The sequence below is a fragment of the Rhinatrema bivittatum genome, chromosome 2, assembly GCF_901001135.1.
Source record: "Rhinatrema bivittatum chromosome 2, aRhiBiv1.1, whole genome shotgun sequence".
In the NCBI taxonomy this organism is placed as follows: Eukaryota; Metazoa; Chordata; class Amphibia; order Gymnophiona; family Rhinatrematidae; genus Rhinatrema; species Rhinatrema bivittatum.
Window position 1 is genome coordinate 126,795,438 of NC_042616.1, and position 14,133 is coordinate 126,809,570.

At 39.8% G+C, this 14,133-nt stretch overlaps 1 protein-coding gene across 8 annotated transcripts in view; it reads left to right on the top strand.

The window, feature by feature from the left end:
- ARHGAP12 (Rho GTPase activating protein 12) overlaps positions 1-14,133 on the top strand; it is a 287,089-nt gene that overhangs the window by 259,713 nt on the left and 13,243 nt on the right. For all 8 annotated transcript variants that reach the window (XM_029588589.1, XM_029588588.1, XM_029588591.1 and 5 more), the window contains 2 exons: positions 4,177-4,254; positions 12,985-13,119. In XM_029588589.1, coding sequence (XP_029444449.1) covers positions 4,177-4,254; positions 12,985-13,119 — 213 coding nt within the window. The remainder of the gene's footprint in view (positions 1-4,176; positions 4,255-12,984; positions 13,120-14,133) is intronic.

Sequence of the window (14,133 nt, forward strand, 5' to 3'; positions counted from 1 at the left end):
AGGATACACCCAAGTGTCTTTGTACGCTCTGTTGCAGGATACCATGAATACAAAATGAGAACATTAATATTTGGCACTTCCTGTTAATCAGACATAAATATTGCATCCAGGCAGCTGCTAGTTTTGACCATGTCAAGCTCCCTCACTAGAACATTATGGTTGATTCAGCTCTTAAGAGGTGGAAGCCGAACATGTATATGCTGGTCTATTTAGGAATTTCTTTGGAAAGGGAATTTTTTTCCAGAGTGTTCTGCTAATATTCCTGCATATCAAGTTACCAGGTCTAAGTGGTCAATTGCTTGCCAAAAATATCTTTGACACAGACTCCAGGGTTTCTGCAGCAGGCATCAGTGCACGACGTTGGGCATGGCTTAAATTCTCTGACTTGCGACAAGAGGTTCAGGATTGTCTCACAGACCTGCCATATACTGGTGACAACTTATTTGGTACCAAAATCCAAGAAACAGTTGCACAATTAAAAAAAGCACCATGACACACCCTATGTCAACTGTCTGCTCTTCCTTCAGATTATCCTTCCACTACAAAGCAATCTTTCAGATGAGATCCTAAACGGTTTCAATATAAAACCAGATGGTATTATCCACCTCAATCTCATCCTCTACAATCTAAACCTCCCCAAAGAGGACAGACTCATCAGACTAGAACACCAAAAACCCAACATGCTCCACAAACAGGGCCAGCTTTGGGTTTTTGACTCTCCTCTAGAGAGCAACAGCCAATCTCTTCCTTCCCATGCTATTCCAATGGGGTCTGCTTGTTCCTCTTCTCCACTCTATGGCACACCATCATGACAGATCAGTGGGTACTCTCTGTAATAAGCCAAGGATACCATCTAAACTTTCTCACTGTACCGCCAAACGGCTTATTCCCTCCTCTCACAAATCCAAACATTCACTCCTCGCTTCTTGAAGCAGAGATCTTGACCCTTCTACAATCCAGTGCTGTAGAACCAGTACTTTGACAGCATTGGGGTCAAGGGTTCTACTCCTGCTACTTCCTGATCCCAAAAAAATCAGGAGGCATTCGTCCTATTTTGGATTTGCATGCCCTAAACAAATATCTCAAAAAGGAAAAATTCAGAATGGTAACCTCCCACTGATTCAAAGAACAGATTGGCTTTGCTGTCTGGACCTACAGGAGACATATGCACACATCGCAATATATCCGCCTCATCGCAAATACCTCAGATTCATAGTAGGTCAGTCTCATTTTCAGTACCGTGTACTACCATTCAGATTGGCATCAGCCCCAAGGGTTTTCACAAAATGCCTGGCAGTTGTAGCAGCCCATTTAAGCAAAAACGTCCACGTCTATCCATACCTGGACGATTGGCTTATAAGGGCTCAGACTCAAAGGGGAGCATCTCAGTCACTCCGTTGCAAATCGATCTGCTCCAATCACTGGGGTTCCTTATCAACTACCCCAAATCCAATCTGACTCCATCTCAAAAAATCTCGTTCACAGGAGCAGATCTCAACACTCTCCAGGCAAAAACGATCCGCCCACAGACCAGGGCAGGATCCTTATCCATCATGGCAAGATTCCTTCAGTCTCGCCAGACCACTGTGGCTTATCACGACCTTACTGGGCCACATGGCGTCCACAGTTCATATAACTCCCATGGCCCACTTAGCCATGAGTGTGTCTCAATGGACTTTAAAATCCCAATGGTCCCAGTCAATTTAAAAGATGTCTCACATTATCCACGTCACCAATCAGTTGCTTCTCTCCCTGAATTGATGGATACAGAAGTCCAATCTCCTTCTAGGACTACCTTTCCAGCCTCCACAATCCCAAATTATACTAACCACAGATGCATCTACCCTGGGTTGGGGAGCTCGCGTCCACAACCTCCAGACCCAGGGTTTGTGGACCAAGGTGGAGTCAAAGCATCAGATAAATTTTCTAGAACTCCGTGCAATTCGATATGCCCTCTCTGCCTTTCAGGATTGCCTATCGAACAAAGTAGTCCTTGTACAAACCGACAATCAGGTTGCAATGTGGAATCTAAACAAACAAGGGGGCACAGGATCTTATCTACTATGTTAGAAGACGGCGTAGATCTGGGCCTGGGCTCTCTCCCACTCCATATTGCTGAGGGCGACTTATCTAGCAGATGTGGGCAATGTAATGGACAATCTCAGCTGCACTTTTCATCCCCACGAATGGTCCCTGAACCCCACGGTAGCAGAACACATTTCACCAGTGGGGCCATCCGCAAGTAGACCTCCTTGCGTCAATACACAACCACAAAGTAACGACTTTCTACTCTCTCCACCCTAGCCACGAAGCTCCCCCATGGGATGCCTTCACCCACTCAGGGTCAGTGGGTCTCCTCTATGCTTACCCTCCACTTCCACTCATCAGCAAGACTCTAGTGAAGTTACGGCAGGGCAAGGGAACAATGATTTTCATAGCCCCTCCCTGGCCGCGTCAGGTCTGGTTTCCCATCCTTTGTGACCTATCAGTTCAATGTCCCATTCGCCTGGGCACAGACCCAATGCTAATAACTCAGAACAACGGTCTACTACGTCATCCCAACCTCCAGTCACTATCCCTGACAGCTTGGATGTTGAAAGTTTGACTTTGCAAGCTTTAAACCTATCCGACAGTGTTTCACAAGTCCTCGTAGCTTCACAAAAGCCTTCCACCAGGAGATCCTATTGTACAAAATGGAAAAGATTTTCCTCATGGTACGAGACAAAGAAAATAGACCCTTTTTCCTGTTCCCTAGAAAAATTCCTGGACTACCTTTGGCATCTTTCGGAATCTGGATTACAGACTTCCTCTATTCGTGTACACATTAGTGCTATCGCAGCTTATCACAAAGGTATTGACAACACTGATATCAACACAACCACTCATGGCTCACTTCATGAGGGGTTTACTACACCTTAAACCTCCCCTTCATCCTCCAGTTCCTACCTGGGACCTTAATGTTCTAGCACAACTTATGAAGCCTCCCTTTGAGCCTTTGCATTCCTGCAAACTTTGCCATCTCACTTGGAAGGTGATCTTTCTCATAGCTATTACATCTGCTTGCAGGGTCAGTGAGTTACATGCATTAGTCACATATGCACCTTACACTAGGTTCCTTCACGACCGCGTAGTGCTCTGTACTCACCCTAAATTCCTGCCAAAGGTGGTCTCTGAGTTTCATTTAAATCAGTATATAACTCTTCCAACTTTTTTTCCCAGACCTCACTCGCAACCAGGTGAGCGAGCTGTCCACTCCTTGGACTGCAAATGTGCTCTTGCTTTTTATTTAGATCGTACTGCAGCCCACAGGGCATCCATCCAATTATTTATCTCTTTCGATAAAACCAAATTTGGTACTCCGGTAGGGAAACAGACCATTTCCACCTGGATAGCAGATTGCATTTCCTTTTGCTATCATCAAGCAGCTCTTCCTCTTCAAGACCATGTTAAAGAACACTCTGTAAGAGCAATGGCAACGTCAGTGGCTCACCTCCGTTCTGTTCCTCTTGCGGACATCTGTAGGGCTGCCACATGGAGCTCCCTCCATACCTTTGCAGCTCATTACTGTCTTGAAAAAGCTGGCAGACAGGCTTCCATCTTTGGCCAATCCTGCTTGGCTATCACATTCGGGCATCCTGTAGCTTGCTAATCACCCACATGTGAGGACTACTATCCTGCTTGTCCTGTGAGAAAGCAGAGTTGCTTACCTGTAACAGGTGTTCTCACAGGACAGCAGGATGTTAGTCCTCACGGAACCCGCCTGCCACCCTGCAGAGTTGGGTCCGTTATGTTTTCTTATTTTATTTTTCGCTCGAACTTTACTATACATGAGACTGAAGGGGGACTCCTGCTGGATGCAGGGTTGGTATCATGCTGGGCATGCTCAGTAGTGCCAGTCAAAGTTCTGGAAACTTTGACAAAAGTGTTCCGTGATTGGGCTCCATCCTGATGATGTCACCCATATGTGAGGACTAGCATCCTGCTGTCCTGTGAGAACACCTGTTACAGGTAAGCAACTCTGCTTTTTCTGTTGCAGCTCTTTATTGTAATGTTTTGTCTGCCTGTATTTGATATGAAGAATGTTTGGAATTCATTGTAAGATTTAAAAAAAAAAAAAAAGTTAACGTATGTATAAAGAAAAACATGAATATTTTCTGCAATATTTTTGTTTTTTAGGGTTAGAAATTGATGGTTTATACAGAGTAAGTGGCAACCTTGCAGTGATACAAAAGCTAAGATTTGCAGTTAACCATGGTAGGTATCATCAATTTAAAAATAAGAAAAAAAAAAATCACCAAATGGTCAAAGTTTTTAAAATGTAATTATTGCCCTTGTCTAAAACATTGCTTTTCTATTTTTAATATAATCATCCTCGAGAAACGAAAATAACATTCTTTTCTTATTATATACTTTAGATAGATAAATGAGTATGCTGCCTATATGTATATATTTGTCTCTGCTACAGTAATCTCACTGGTATGTAATTGTTCTGAAATAATTCCCAATTAATAATCCAATCAAATTGCTTGTTATGGAAATAATAGAAATGGATTCCATTGCAGTAAATTAAATGCAGTACTCATCATTGCAGATTTTTTCATCACAGGCATTCATTTAATAAAATACTTTTATACCGCTTTCCTGATTTAAAAAAAAAAAATCAAAGCACTGTACATGCACATATTTCAAAAAAATTAAAAATTAACCCTCTACTTCCACCCAATAAAACATCCATTGCCCCTTTAAACAAACATTGCAAATTTACACCCATTTTTTTCAGTTCATTCAGTATTTTTTCCATGGTGGAGGCAGGAAATCAAACTGTTCTTTATTTGAACCGATCATAAATATATTAAGATGCTATCAAGGTAACGATTCCTTTATTTATTTATTTTGGCCCAGCAGTTTCCTCTTGCTCTTTTTGGGCCCCTAGCTCAATCAGAACATAAGTCTTCATTAATACCAGGAATTTTTCTCCTCTTTTGAAACTCCTTCCTTAGTAACTCCTTCCAATATATCTTGCTTGGCCATTTCAGTGACAGTCATTGACTGGGAACCAAGCACTGAAGTTCCTTCTAGACCCCCTGCTTTCACAGTCCCTAAAACAGTCACTAAATATTACTCTTGAATTACGACCATTACTCCCTGCTGCCCTGCAGCATCCTTTGTCCCAATCAATCTTGGGAGTAGGAGGCCCCAACCCAAGGATCGAACAGCAGACATTCTGCCTGGCAGTGCTCAGCATTGAGACGTGGGCTGCCTGGTAATGCTTACTTTTGCCATAGCACTGAATCAACACAAAATAAGTTGTGCATGGGTCCAAATCTGTATCTCACTTAGTGCAAATAAATCAGTGGTTAGAAATTAAGAAAATTGACATCAATAAAAAGCCGGCTTTTTTTTTTTTTTTTTTTTAACAAAGTTAAGAAACAAAGCAAAACTTTACTTTAAAAAAAAATGTGCTAATGATGCATATTAGCGGGAGCTGCTATTCAGTTGAGATACAACAGTGTAGAATGACGAATTTTATGAATATAAGTCTTGCTGTAATATATAGTATCTTAGTACATAATGGCAGAAAAAGACCAAACCAATCCATCCTGTCTGCTCAGTTATTTCTGGCCGCAGTGCAAGGATATATCCCAACTGCCAGCTATAGAGCGTGACCACTTGTAAGATCTCTCTCCTTACTAAGGACAGGCTTTCATCTTCCTCATTTGTACTGTACCATTTTAGGCTGATGTGCATACACAATCCCAATTTTCACACCTAACTTGCTTCCTTTCTCATGTCTATTAACAAAAATTTAAAAAATGTAAATTATGAATATGAGCATGACTGAACTGTTTAGATCCCCTAAATAGCCTGCCAGACAGACCTGACTATGTGAGCTCCTGCGATTTCAATGGGATTTTGTTATGACCATACAAGATCCCTCATTAATCCAATAGCCAGCACCTCCCGACCACCCATGACTTACCACAAAGCTTTATAACAATCTAAACAGTTACCAGACTAGTGGCCTCCCATTTTCATATAATATGACAGCAGATAAGGACCATTAGGCCTACAGTATATAATCTGCCCACATTCAGTCCTGATGCAGTGTTAGAGATCCCAGCTCATCTGACTTCCCCTAATTTTCCATTTCAAGTGTATTCAGACTTATTACTCAGGAATATATAAATATTCTTAATTATGTATGATAGCAAAATAATATACAATCAAATACTTATAAACATAACCATAAAAAGATTTTAAAAAATAGCATAAATACAAATATTGCATAAATTAATGTACAATGTTAAAGTAATCAGAAAATACTAACAGAAAATATTGCTAAAATATATAAAATCAAGTTAAGGCTTGAGTAAAATGTCTTGGCTAGTTTATAAAAATGGTATAATCAGATGTAGTCTGAATTTATAAAGGTAGATTGTTCACAGATAAGGCATGTTTCCTTGTAGTACTTAATCTAGTAAACCTCAGGCTAAGTTCTTAGTATAATATTTTACTACAGAGTTTCCCAAACTGTGGGACATGACCCCAAATGGAGCGTCACAACCTTCAGCTATGGTCACAATTACCTCAGGCAGCACTCTTAAGGTGCTAACAGTAGAAACGTTAGTAGTAGAAGTCAGTATGGGGCCTGGGAACAAGCATGTACTTACAGGCCCTGTAGTGGCCTAGGCCTCACATGAGTTTGTGGTAACAGGAAGCTCTGCATGAGGAGGGATTGGAGTTACACACACCCTGTGCTTTCATTATTAATGCTGCTGCTGCTTGTAGGTCACTGTGGGGCTTGAGATCAACAGTGAGGAGAAGGGAAAGGCTCTGTCTGCATGGGTTGATGAAGATTGCCACTGCTCTTCTCTCTCCTTGCCAATCATTCAACCTACCCAAGAGAAAAATGTTGACCCTATCGTCTGCCTGCTTTCTTTTCCTATTAACCATCATACACCATTGGTCCAGGCATAAACAAAAATGTTGCTGTTGACCTTGGCCAGGGGGTGTTTGGATGGAGGGGCTGTTTGAAGGGAGGGATCTCATCATATGAAGAGTTTAAGGATTGGATTAGCTGGCAGGAAGTGTGGTGATACAGAACTGGCTAAGGAGGGTGAGGGGGTGGATACACCAAGGGATGAGAGAAGGGTTTGGAGGGGATGAGGTGAGGTGGGGATGGGGGTGAGAGGGAGAGGATGACAGTTACAACCATAAACAGAAGGCATGGGGATAACCTGCACAGAGCAGCAGTTAACCAGAAAAATCTTAGTGGACAGACTAGATGGGCCATTTCAAACTTTTTCTGCTGTCATTTAGTATGTTGCTATGTTATAAGAAGGGATGGAGGTTAAAGGGGATTAGCTGCGGAGGATGCAAAAAGGGCTGGATGAGGTGAGAGGACAGGTTGAGGAAGAGTGAGGAGCTGAGAAATATTAGGGTATCAGTTGCCGGAGAGGAAGTTGAGAGGTGATGGCGATTGAGAGTTGGAGCATGGGTAAGGTGAGAGTTGAGTGATGGAGGGATACTGGACCCCTGCTAATTTGTGTTGGTTATCATGTGAATTTTCAAATGTTAAAATGGGGTTACTTGGCTAAAAGTTTGGGCAACCTTGTTTTACTGCCTTGAGATCATCAGATACAGTCACTTCAAGGTTTCTGTCCAGGTCTGTGCATACCAATATCTTGCTCTCAACCATTTATTTCTAAGTGTTTACCTGACTTTTCTTGAAAAGCTCAAGGCGAAGAACAAGAGCATTTAACATAAAGCAAGGAGATAAAAACAGCAAACAGTACAATCTATCAAAAAATATAGTGATGCACTAAAAAAAATATAAAACTCAATTAAAAAACAAAGTCATAAATAAAAACATAAAAATTGCATTATAAACATGTAAGAATCTTATTGAAACAGCAGTAAGGTAAATTACACCAAAAGGTAAACTTAAAAGGAATAAGAGTCATAAACCTGATTTTAAAACAATTTGATTGATCAACCTTCATTCTATACAGAAGTCATTTGAGGCCTTCATTTTAAAAAGCCAGGCTGTAGCTAGACATCTAAAAGACAAAGGCATAATCGTGTTTCTTCGATAACGTTCCATAAACTGGGACAAGAACTTGAAAAGCTCTTGTTCTGTGTTCCTATTAATCTCATCTCAGGTAAAGATTGTACATAAAGAAATGCTGCTTGAGCTGAACCCAAACCCTGCATAGATATATAAAGTGGTAAACTAGATACTTTGGATCGATATTGTTTTAAAGCCTTAAAACAAAGGACAAAAACTTTAAGCTGAATTGATAACCAATGTAGATTGTTTTGTTTTTTTTTAATTTATATTTTATTAAATTTTCAGCAGTTTTTACACTTCATGAAAAAAAAGAAATTAGTGACTTAATGTGACAACATAATTCTGATATCATTCTCATAATATCCTTCGATATTAAGTCAAACATAATCATTCAATTCACATACCACTAAACCCCATAACTGGAGGAGACGATTACTTCATAATATATTTAACATATAATTATAACAGTAATACCAGGAGTGAGGTTTAATACTTTTCTAATTGGCTCATATCTCTGATACAGAAACTTGACTTTTGTCTAATATAAAAGTTTCCAATTGAGTTGGATCTAAAAATCCATATCTCTTTCCTTTATAATTCAATAAACACAGAGGGGGAAATTTCAGAAAAAATGTAGCGCCTGTTGCTAACACTCTAGGCTTTAGGGTCAAAAAGATCCTCCTCCTTACCTGAGTGGCACGAGCCACATCAGGAAAGATTTGGACTCGATGTCCACAGAATAATATATCTTTTACTGCAAAGAATTTTTTTAACAATTTTTCCTTTTCCTGTTCCGCTATAAACGAAACTATCAAGGTAGCTCTGCTATTAATCAGGTCTATCGAGTCTTCAAGAAAGATCGATAGGCCTGGTGAGGAAGATACTTCCTTTTCAATGTAGATTGTTTAATGTTGGCTATTCCTTTCACAATAGTTGATTTTTGGCAGAACATGAGTTGTCACATGCTGAATTGTAGCTTTCTCATACTTTTTTTTTTTTTTTGTAGACCATTATACAGGGTGTTAGAATATCCAAATTTAATTAAAGCATGGCTTCCTGTGGTTAAAGATGCATTATCTAGCAAAGGTCTTAATTATCGAATCTACTGCAATAGTGAAAAAGCTTTTGGCAACTGCTGCAGTCTGAGCTTTCATGCTGAAATCTGATTCAAGAATAAGTCCCAAACTGTGCACTTGATTCTTAAAAGGTACAGAGACCCCTTCCATTCTAATTTGAGGGATTATACTCTGCAATATTGGGTTGCCTACCCATTAAACTTCAGTTTTATTAGGGCTTATTTAATTTCCAATTATACAGTGTAACTATTTCAAGAACAAACTTGAATTAAGTAATGATACATACATAAAATGACAATACAATTTAGCATCGACAAAAAGACTAATATAACTCCCTCACAGTCCTCAAAATACGAGGAATCATAAAGCAAAATAGAGCTAAATAGAAAAAAAAGTTAAGAAAAAGCTAACTTGCTTTTAAATCATTCTAATCAGAGTAACCCCATAGGTCAGATTTCAATCACCCTTGCACATCTATTAGACTTAAAGGAATCAAGCACTGCCGCAAGGTATTGTCAGTCTGATCCTATTGAACAGTATAACTGAATACAGCATAAGTATAGTATGAAACGCTGGCTTTTTTGATAATGTCTCCTAGATGTTTCAGATAATTATTTGAGCGGGTGAAATGGATGGAGCCTTGTGGCACGCCATGAAAAAGATAGCATGTGCATGAACATGCATTTTCCACAGCCACAAACTGGCTGCTTCTAAAAGTAAACCATTTCAGAACAACGCCACCTAAACCAAGCTCTACTAGCTAATTTAAGAGAACGTTGCGGCCAGTTGTATCAAACGCAGCAGGTAGAGCTAGAAATATTAATGATGCAGGTCATCCATTAAGACCACCAAAATGGTCTTTATTCTGCAGCCAGGCCTAAAGCTCGGTCCAGCCAGAATGTACTATCTAAAACTTTTGAAGCTAACCACTCACTATTTTTAAATGTTTGTTTAGAAAAGGGAGAGTAGAGACAGGCCTATAATTATCAGGCTTATTAGAGTTAAAGGTTTTTAAAAAAAGTAGATGAACCATGGACTTCATTATTTTTTTTTCTGTTTTTAAAGTCCTGGGATAGTCCCCTCTGTCAGGGACGCATTTATAATGTAATATGTATTGAATTGTTCTTGCTACTTAATGTTTCCCATGGCTTTTTGATTTTGCCCCCGTTCCATACAACCCTGTTCTTTGTATTGCTCTTTGCATTTTTTGAGTTTCACTGTAAACCGATTTGATATGTATTCTTATACATGAAGGTCTGTATATAAAAGTTAAAAAATAAATAAATAATAAATAATAATGTAATTAGATCAATTGAATCACATGTCAGTCGAGCATTTTGTATTGATTGCAGCTTTCGTTATGACTCCAAAGTGGTTTGTTTTGAGCTAAGTACACCAGTCCATTTCTTTGGGTTGCTTTTTCAAAGTTGTACACATGTTTGTTGAACCAGCTGATGAATGAGAGCCTTATATCTGACACTGTTTACCATCTCTTGCCTACAATGGGCTGCAGATTGCACTTTAGAGCAGGGATTCTCAACCGGTGTGGCGCAGCTCCCGGTGTCCCACTGCCCCAGTTGTACTTCCTTTCTCCCTTTTTACAGCCACTGCATGCCAATGGGAAGCCTCCTTCATTTTTTCTGCCCCCATGCAAGCCAATTGGAAGCCTCCTCCCTTCTACCTGCCAGTGGGAGCAGAAAGAAGGGAGGAAGCCTTTGGCCAGGGAAGAAGGGGCATCGCATAGCCCGGGGGTGGGATTGGAGGAATGGCAGTGTTGAACCCTGACAAAGCAAGGCCGCCACAGGAGCTCATCCCCATGGTGGCGAAGAGGAAACCCAACCCTGACCAAGGCTGCCATGGGAGCTCATCCCCATGGCGGTGAAGAAACCTGACCAAGCAAGGCCGCCACGGGAGCCCATCCCCGTGGCAGCGAAAAACAAGGCCAGCCAGCGTAAAGACGCAGCAGAACTGGAGCCCATCCCTGCAGCGAAGGAAGAAGAGGTTTGGCTGTATGAGCTGCTGTGTGTGGGTGTGAATGGGTACCTGGGTGAGAGCTGGTGTGGATGTGAATGGGTGCCTGGGTGAGAGCTTGTGTGTGTGGATGTGAATAGGTGCCTGGGTGAGAGCTTGTGTGTGTGTGGGTGTGAATGGATGCCTGGGTGAGAACTTGTGTGTGTGGGTGCGAGAGCATTTGTATGTGAATGAGAGAGAGACTGGTCAGGGAGGTGATGTTTCTGTGTGTGTGTGTATGTGACTGGTCAGAAAGATGACTGGTGGGTTGGGTGTGTGAGAGGCCGAGACTGGGGGGGGGGGGTTGTGAGTGACTGGTTGTGGGCGCTAAGGAAGAGGACTGTGAGGACAGAGCTTCAGCAGCCCTTGCTGCTTCTGGTGAGTGCTATTGGCCTGGAAGGGAAAGGAGTAAAAGAGTTGCTGGAGAGGGTAAGTAAAGGTGGCTTTTTAAATTTATTTTTCTTGATTGTCTGCCATTTTAATTATTGGGTATTATGTGATTTCTGCTGTTTTGAAATATTTTATTGATATTTGGACATGTTTTAATAATTTTTATGTTTTTAATTGATGGATGTTATTCTGTTCATCAGCTGTTTTGTAACATTTATTAGTATGGCTTTACAATTATTTCTGTGTGGGGCTCTATAGCAGCTTGGCTTATTCTGTTTTCCTAATAGGAGGGGTATTAGTGTTTAGGGCCTGTTTTTAATAGTTGTAGTGTTGCCTTTTCATAGATAGGGTTGTTACTGTTTGAATGTGTCCCATAATACAGGTGTAACTTTGTGTGGGTTACTTTGTGTGTATTATTGCAGACCTGGGACTATGGTAGGTGCTATATTTCTCTTTCCATTTCTCCAGGTTTGCACTGCTTGCAGAGTAGCTTTTTTGGTTTTCACATTCCAGTTTGTCTCCATATTTATAATTTGTGGTCTTTCTGTACTCGGTGAAGGAAAGTTCTGGGTGTGTGACCGAGGTGAGGTATTTCACTAGCATGTAGGCATTTGTATCAATCTTATTTGTTGTGTTTTCTCAATAGGATATGCATTAGAGGTAAATTACTGTCTTTTCATAAGGAAGGCTATTGTGCCTGGTAGTAAAGAGTTTGTTTTGCTTTTACTGAGATGTGATCAGAACCAGAATATCTTTTTTTGTATGGTGAGTTGTACAGGGTAATGCCCTAGTTCTGTTCTGCACTCATTGCTGGGGATCGAGGGGGTTCCTGTGGATGCAGAGTGCATGTTTACATGCTCACATGTTCAGTGTGTCACACATGTGAGAACCATCTGTCAGGTGTGTCCCAGCCAAAAAAAGGTTGCGAACCACTGCTTTAGAGTGCGGTGTTTATATGCTGTGTTCACATTACAAATTTGTTTTTTTATTCATGGTATAAGTATTGATGATATATTGATCTGAACCTGTGCTCTTATATGGTAGTAGTTTTGCCATCGATTTTAACAACTTGGTTATACCCAAATGTCACCCAGTTCAGAAAATAAACGCTGAAAAGTTCCTGGAAAATCTATTTAAGCATAAAAATTGAATATGCAGAATACAAATTCTGTTTTGCTCCTAATGCAGTTTTTAGTACCTCTCGTTTATTGCATAATCATTTTACTGATATTCTTTCCAGTGCAGCAGCTTACAGTTAGAAGTGTGCACAGAATCTGCTTTAAGTTGTTCCATCCTGTCAGTGGTTCTTTTGCATGAACTTTAGTTTGTATACCACAATAAAACGGATGAAAACAAAAAGCATTTATTGGAATATGATTAAGTATTTTGTTTACAGTTTGCTCCTTATATTTTTATGTTCTTTGCTTTACATTTCAGATGAGAAACTAGACTTGAATGATAGTAAATGGGAAGATATACATGTCATTACAGGAGCATTAAAGATGTTCTTTCGAGAACTTCCAGAACCTCTCTTCACTTATAACCACTTCAACGACTTTGTCAATGCAATTAGTGAGTAAACCATTGCAATGGCTGTAATCTTATCATAGTAGATTGTAGAGCAGTGCTCCCCAACCCTCTCTTAGAGGCATACCTAACCAGTTGGGCTGTCAGGATATCTATAATGAATCTGCAAGAGAGATCTGCATAAATTGAAGACCCAATACATGCAAATGTATCTCCTGCATATTCATTACGGCAATCCTGAAAACCTGACTGCATAGGTGTGCCCCCAGGGAGGGTTGGGAGACATTGTTGTAGAGCATACTCTTATTCAAGCACCTTTCCTCTTTCCTTAATTAATCTGTAACTCCTAGGTAATATATAAATGTGTTCCCCATTTGTGCACGTTTTGAACAGGGTATAAATCTTTGTAATTATATTCTTTCAGATTTACACAAGGCCACCTGTTAGACATGTCTTAATTGTGATTTGTATATATAAGAACAATTTTAAATTGTTTAAAATACCAGAATTAACAAAAGTAATTCTTCAGCTGGCAGTTAAAATAATTGAATCTTTTTTTTTAGTTTTTATTTCATTCTTAGGAGATAATAGAATCTTTAAGTTTTTGAAATCTTTCTGTATTGCACTACCTTTACTATTTTGAATTTGAGTACATCAGAGCACCCTTATGCTGGACTTTACCCAAACCCTGCAATAATTTCACAGTGGTATGCATGAAGCACGAATGTAACATGAATGAATAACTGGAATCACAAAGAAATCTTTAAAAAGAGGATATGGCCATAGTAAAATGATTATATTGTTTCTCATAAAGTATAAAAATATATACTTTAAAATATTCTAAGGTATGAAAAGAGGATTGGAATAAAAAATAGAGGATACAATAGAACTAAGAATCAGTTTTGTATTTTGGGAAATCTAGCCATAATTTTTCTGCAGCTAATTGTTTAGCCACATGATGGCGCTGTTTGTTGCTAAATAGAATACTATTGAATTCAACACAACTGTGTCTCCTTTTTCTGAAATTCTAAAGGGTTTCATGGTAAATGCTGATTCTTT